The following is a 7,301-nucleotide window of genomic DNA, read 5'->3' as shown; positions in this document are numbered from 1 at the left end:
AGGATAATTCAGGAGTCAGGCAGAGCCAGAAATGGAATCCCACCATCAAATTATTTGCACAATGATTGTGGCGAAGCTGACACATATTCTGAGACAATCAACATCTTTAATTTGGTTATTCACCATCGTCTCCATTGTAATATTAATCGGAATCAGTCTTGGAATACACAATATAATGGACACAGTGTTTGGATTCAGATTGTATAACTCTGTCAAAATTCTAGGAATAGCAATCAATAGCCAGAATGTGAGTTTTCCATTTACCTTCCTTTACTTCTAACTTGAAAGTGTCAAACCAAACTTTGGCTGTGTTGCCTCAAGTAGACAAAGACATCTTGCTATCATCACATGGATGTGTTTTATTACTATCTTGTAAAAATCCCATCCACTGATGACAAAATGTCAAAAAATTATTTTTGTCTTAGTAGGCATATATTTGAAGAACAATCCCGCTCAGCACTTACATCAGTGCAGGTTTCCTGTGTCTGCTTCTCAACAAAAGCCACTCTGTGTTTCGCCGGTTGGACGCTTAACGTGAATTAGCAGCAGTAGTAAATATTCTGTTCAGCGGTGGCTGAGGATGATATCAATTTAAAAAAAAAACTTGTGATGGATTATGTACATTCCTAATGTCCTGAGAATTGCCTGTGTAATCTGAATTCAGTGTGGGAATGGCGGACTCCGCCACTTACGATCAAAACTACTAAAACAGAGAGATAATTAATTAATGTACAGTAAGTACAAGGAATGGCAGAAACAAATGCTTAACCTTAAATAGTACCAAAAAGTGGAATTTGATTTCATTTAAAAATCTGAAGGATTTTAACTTTAAAGCACATGCAAAATATATCTTGTTCAAGTCACAATAAAAGAGCCTTTCAGTAAGCTTTTGTAGCGACTAGGTCTACTGAATTTGAGTTTAGACATCCTATTACTGACATGCGATGCAGAACCAATTGCTGATTCGGCCCTCGTGTTTTCAAGTGGGAAGCTCTCGCTGAGACGTCTGCCTGCAGCCTCAGTTATGTGTGCAGCCATCATTTTGTCTGAAGCCTCAGGTGGTACAGAGACCGGGAAGGTTCGATCCGTTGGTAATTGTGTTCCTCCGAAATCCAATCCAATCAGCGATTGGCGGGACAGCCATTACCTTTCTTTCTTCTTGTTTCGGACCAAAACGAGATATAGAAAGGGGGGGGGGGATGTTAGTTGAGAGAGTCAGGACCTGAAAACTGTTCTTCACTGTCATGCAGCTCTGCTAATCACTGATCCCCATCACGTCATGCACTCTTTCCTTTCCCGAGGCCATGAAACGACATCTTTTCCTAGCCGACAATAATGTAAAAATAGTCTCATGAAAAGCAGTGTGTGGGTGTGGGAAGTAAAATTCAACAAGTCTTATCTGCATTCAACACCTGTGCTTAATTTGAACTCAACCTCGGCACCTTCAAAAATCTACTCAACATTTTATATCATGGCACATTTGGGCACATTTTCTTTCAACATTTCTTTTGATTCTGTCTTCTTGACAGACTTATTGTGACCGTGCATTCTGAAAAAAAGGTCACATCCGATTCACTAATGGGGTTTAGTCTGATTTTCGGGTGGAATGTTGATTTTTCATCAAAATACACCACAGCAGAGCACTAGGTTGATTTAACGGGTTCACTTTGGAGTTTGTCTAAAGTTTTACAGAGAATGTAAATAATGAAAACTAGAATTTTTGTATACACATTTATATAAATCACTCCTTATTTTGATAATAATTTGCCCAACCTCAAACAAATATTCCCACAGTTCGCTAACGCTAGCGTGCTATTCCACCAACACTGGCGGTGGGCTCCAGGGAGGTTGTGCCGCTGCTACCAGGTCTGGGGCTCTCCGTGTCCCGCTGGAGATCAGATCAGGTTGAGGTCGGTAGCGGAGCTTTCTAGCGATGTTTCCACGCTGGCCAAGCCCCACTGATGCAGGACCTGGAGCAGTGTTTCAGTTGGACTGTTAAAGTGTTGAGATAGCTAAAAGGTATTTACAGTATTTAGAAGCGGGCTGGCTATTTGTTAGCTAACGCTAGCTTCCATGCTACAAAAATAAGCCGGACAGAGTTGTCTCTCATCTGGCGATAGAAACCCTGCTTTCCCCCCCCGTCTTGTCGGCTCAGAGCTCCACACACTAAGTCCACAGGTACAAATTAGTTTTGCACCAAATGTATCGCAAGAAGTGTTGCAAAAGTGGAGAGCGCAGACTCGCCGCTGTGTGATGCGAGGGAGCACACTGCAGTAACCGATTCGAGAGGTTGTAATCACTGAGTTGTAGTTGTACTGGTAAAGTGACTGAAGTGAGAAAAAAAATAAAAAATACATGTACAGAATTTTTTCTACAAGCTCTCAAATCATATTATACAAGTGTTCACATCGCATCTACGCACTCTCACATATTTACCTTCATATTTTTCTTCCTCTTGTTCTCATACTTGGGCCCCTGGGCTCTGAGCGCTCCATTCCAGCCCCCCACTCACAGAAGAGTTCACACCTGGGTTGGCAGGTGAATGCAATTAACTAGCTGGTAGGAGAGGCAACCAACAAGGCTTCAGGCCCGTGAGGAACAGGACTGAAAACAACAATTAGTATTGTTTGGACTCTCTCCACCTACACATGTCACCGAACATACAGCGGAATGCAAACACAAACTCGTCAGGAAGCATTATGGAAACTGCAGGAAGGTAGCAGGTTAGGGAATAGTAGATCTCAGCCCAATTTCTAGAAATGAACCAAGCCAGACTGAGAAAACTGTATACGAGGGTGTTTATTTTTTATTTCATTTTATAAATACTATTTAATAACCATGGGAAGGTGGCTGCAGCTTATCTATGGAGCCCACTGACACTGTCAACTTTCCCTGGAAGAAGACACTAAAAGCTCATTTATGCTCACTCAATGTACGAAATATATAAAAAATAAATGCATCTATTTGAAACAATCTAACCATCAAAGCTCATGTTTCCATGTGTCTTTTGGCATTATAGTTAAACAATATATCCATGAGAAGGCAGCTTAAAGTTTGAGTTTCTGCAGATTGTTCATTCGATACCACCCAACTCACATTTAATTCCCATCCCATCTCCTCCCAGCTGTTTTGCAGTAATTGTTTGTCCCTGTGCCAGGGCGAAGTAACATCATTTAGATGTTTTAAATCTCTGAACAACTTGCCTAGCCTCTCTTCCAAAAGTTGTGCCATTTTTTAAATGTCTTCTTAGTTTCCTCCAGTTGTATCTCTTGAACTATTGGCAACACTGTCTACACTGGTCATGCTTACCCTATGTGAGGAGTAGTTTTGGATTCAGGTCTGATGGGAGCTACACCTTGGAGCAAAATTCTGAATGGTCCAGGTTTGGAGCGTCCCTAGAGGTGTCCTGGACCTTCCAGCTATTACTCTGTGTACTTACCTCTGCAAAAATACCTTTGTAGATAACTGCTCTCCCAGGCTGGAAGTGCTAAAGCACAATACAGCTACCCAGAGAATTTAGTTTAGAGCTTCTGAGGTTCTGTAGCTGATTGCTGCAGTAATCAGCTCCCGAAAGTGCCTTTTGAGACATACAGTAGAAATCACGTAGAATACTTAAATATGATATAAACAACTGAGTATTTTTAGCTATTTGGGTTTTGTTTTGTTCTCATCTGTAGCAAGGGTCAGTAGCAATGATGTGGCATAGTCATGTCACAAGTACCATAGAAGCAGATGGTTGCACTTTTGTTGTTGAGTCTAATCGCTGCCAAGTTGCCAAATGGCGTGTGCCCTTGAAAAGCCAACAAGACAGGCCTAGTGATAAGGCCCGCGAAGATAACACTCTTCAATTCTAATACCCTCTCAACTGTCACAACTTTGAGCACATGTAGTCACTCTAATCATGAGCACATTCAGGATGAAACCGTTCCTGCTAATTAAAGCAGTGCTAACAGATAGCTGCTTTACACGCTCCATTTCTCCTGAGTAACATATTCCAGACTATTCTAATCCAACATGCCCACCAACATCCCTATGCAGATTTTCGCCCTTTCATACTATTCGCTACAGCGTAAATTAACACGCAATTGCAAGGTAATGTTAGTCAATGGAGCCCAAACGGCGTTGATATACACGCTAAAAAACAAGTATGCGTCTTATAACACCCCAATAATGGCATACGAATTGGGGTGTCATACATGCGCCAATTCATCAAGCAGAATGCCACAGGCTGTGCAAAAGAAATTAAACATCATGTGACAATATTAATATAACAAGGAGAGTGGGTGAGCCCAAACGCTCAGAGATGCACCCCTGCCAAACCCCCAAGACATACATTTGGTCCTTGAGCGTGATTAAAATCTCAATATAGATTGCTGTGATGCTCTCAAGCAGTCTTATTGCTCTGCAGAACAACACTGCAAACAAGAAAAGTTACATGATGCAATGTTAGACTTACTTTTGTCCTCTGAGTTCATTGTGTGTATGTCAAAGCAACAGAAGTAAGTGCACATGAATTTGAGATTGGGATCTATAAACAGTGTCGCATACGTTTATATTTATATAGCGCTTTTCTGCCTAAAACCCTTCTACAGTGTACTGGAACAATTCACCATTTACACACATTCAAACACTGTGGCCAAGGCTGCCATTCACACAAATTAACACACAATTTGGGGTTCGGTGACTTGCCCAAGTCTAACAATTCAAGATGCAGCAAATTATACTTCTTTACATTAATTATCATATTTGGAGCCCTCTATTGATCTATGTTCCTTTTTTGCTGTGCAGAAGGAGATTCCCATGGAGAAGACGCCCGTCAGTGCCCAGCCCGACTCTCTCGACTTCTCTTTGGAGTCCCTGAACAACCTGAACCACAGCAGCTCCAGCAGCAGCAGCCTGTACCCAGACACCAGCTTAGGCAGCCGCAGAGTAGACTGCCACGCCGACGCAGGAAAGAGCAGGGAGGACTGCTGCAAGGCGGACGAGCCCTCCTCCTCCAGTTTCTCTAGCAAGCCTGGGGCGGATCCTGTGGGCTCCCTCAGCGACTCGCTGTACGACAGCTTCTCCTCCTGCACCAGTCAGGGCTCCAACGAAGTGTAGGGGCAACAAGTAAGAAGGCAGGGCTGTAGCGCTAGAGTCCAGTCTCAAACCTGGTTTTCAGACCAGTCCTCTAAAATCTTGTGTCAAGCTTTGCCACTTTTGTTTCCTTTTTTGAGTTATCTTCTGAGTGGATTTTCAGATAGATTCTCATCTAAGCTTTTGGAAACCCTAAGCATTGGTATTTGCCGTAACTCAAAAAGTAAAACAAAAACTTTAATCGGACTTGGTTTGTTCTGCAATTGGTCCCTTTGGATCTGGACTCCTGCCCCGCCACAACATACGGAGCCCCGTCCTCTCTACATACAACACAAAGCACTTGAGGATACGAGGATGAAACCTAAACCCAAACACCAAACCATGGACTTTTGATAGTTTGACTCTGGGTGTGGTGGACTGGACAGCAATACCCAACGTTGTTTCATTGCATTTTTTTCTCCCCATGCTGGGGAACTTCTTATCATTGCACTGTAACAAATACTGTACAAAGTTTGTGTAAAGTGAACGATTATTCAAGCAGTGATACATACGCAAGGCGGTTTCTTGGGGCAACGCTGATAGGCAACACGGGCGTACAAATGCAACAAAATTGTTGCTTTGATTGCATTCCTGTTTGATAGAAAAAAGATTTTATGTTTTGCTGCTAAATACGTTGCCTAGTTGCCTATCTCATATTTGTGTTATTTTGAGCCGTTGCAGCGGATAACGGCAAAGAAAACAGACAATTGTGCAAAATGTTCTTCAAATGACATGAACACGATCACCATTCAGCAATCAATACTCATTTCTAGCAGCATATTGTCTAATGATGTCAACTAAAGCCAAGCATCTTATGTTTCCACGTGGTATATTAACTAAAAAGATGATTTCTCAGTGTCTGACAGGTACACAGATACAGCAAACGACCAACGTTTCAGTAGCTCAGGGAACATACTGGACTTACTTATTTAGACTGCAGCCATCAGGAAAATGTCAACCAACACAAAAAACTTGGTAATCTTTTTTTTTTATTTCCTCACGCTAAACTCCAGAATCCAAACAACTAGTTTATAGTCTCTTGTAGCGTACCCGAACTCTCCACACCTCAGTTTTCCATTCATGGTTGTATATTATGTTGTATATAAAATCGCTATAAGTTAATATCAGAACGGGCATTGCTGATTGATATATGCAAATGAGAGAAAAAAATATGTAAATTGTTTGCCAATCATTCAACCGAGGTTTTAGTCTACTGTTTGAAAATGTCTTGTTTTCTGATGGAATTCTTTAGGGGTTCTTGTTTAAAGCAAAATCTTTATTTTGATCAATAAGAGGTAATACTAAAATATTTTATCACTTTATTTTAAAGACATATTTGAACTTTTAGGTGACGTTATGATAAATTTCTACCTGGAATTTGACCAGCTGGTGCTAATCAACAGAGCCGACTGCGTGTTTCAATTTTTCTATGAAACTGTTAATATTGTATGAAGAGAGTCTGAATAGGACTTGTGTATTTTTCTAGATGTCCAGTATTTATACCCACATTTTGTACTGTCAGACTGTAGTGTGATTATCATGCTTCACCTTTCACCTTAAATGTTCCTGGTTCCTTTGTAAAGAGAAATGGTTACCAGCAGTGTTACTTTGGTAATTATTATTAATGTTATTATTATTATTATTATTATTATTATTATTACTGTGTGCAATTTTGTCTGTTACACCAGACTTTAATGCTATATTTTATGTAAGTAACTATTTCCTAAATAAATATGAGATACTATTTCCTATTTCCAACTGAGCTGCAAGGTGTTTGTGTGTATTTGTGTGTGTGTGTTTGTGTGTGTCTCTCTAAATGTGTGTGTGTGTGTGTGTCTAAAATGTGCCAAGCTAGTATAATGAGTAGTATAATGAGATGGACCTACAGCACTGTGTTTGTGTGAGTGTGAGTGTGTGTGTTTGTGTGTGTGTTTGTGTGTGTGCGTGCGTGTGTGTTCACGTGCGTCACCAGGTGATTCATGTATTCTTTCTTTGTGGAAATAAAGGTTTTAGAGGAAACCCGAAATCTTTCACCCCAAGGGCATCGCGTGTAATCACCGCTCCCACTCCCAGTCTGGCAGCAGGAGTTGGAGCTCAGAGCCGGCGATAGGTCGCTCCAACACCGCGGAGGGATTCACAACCATTAGTCCCTTGATGGGTAATTATGTGCGTATAGATAAACGCAA

General features: G+C 41.2%; 1 protein-coding gene across 9 annotated transcripts in view; it reads left to right on the top strand.

Moving 5' to 3' along the window:
• LOC116673896 (nck-associated protein 5) overlaps window positions 1-6,877 on the top strand; it is a 125,602-nt gene extending 118,725 nt beyond the window's left edge. For all 9 annotated transcript variants that reach the window (XM_032506243.1, XM_032506247.1, XM_032506246.1 and 6 more), the window contains one exon: window positions 4,789-6,877. In XM_032506243.1, coding sequence (XP_032362134.1) covers window positions 4,789-5,100 — 312 coding nt within the window. In that variant the 3' untranslated portion in view covers window positions 5,101-6,877. The remainder of the gene's footprint in view (window positions 1-4,788) is intronic.
• Window positions 6,878-7,301: the final 424 nt, after the last annotated feature.

The sequence above is a fragment of the Etheostoma spectabile genome, chromosome 24 (genome assembly GCF_008692095.1).
Source record: "Etheostoma spectabile isolate EspeVRDwgs_2016 chromosome 24, UIUC_Espe_1.0, whole genome shotgun sequence".
Classification (NCBI taxonomy): Eukaryota; Metazoa; Chordata; class Actinopteri; order Perciformes; family Percidae; genus Etheostoma; species Etheostoma spectabile.
The sequence above is the reverse complement of the archived record's forward strand: the minus strand, read 5'-3'. Positions and strand labels throughout refer to the sequence as shown.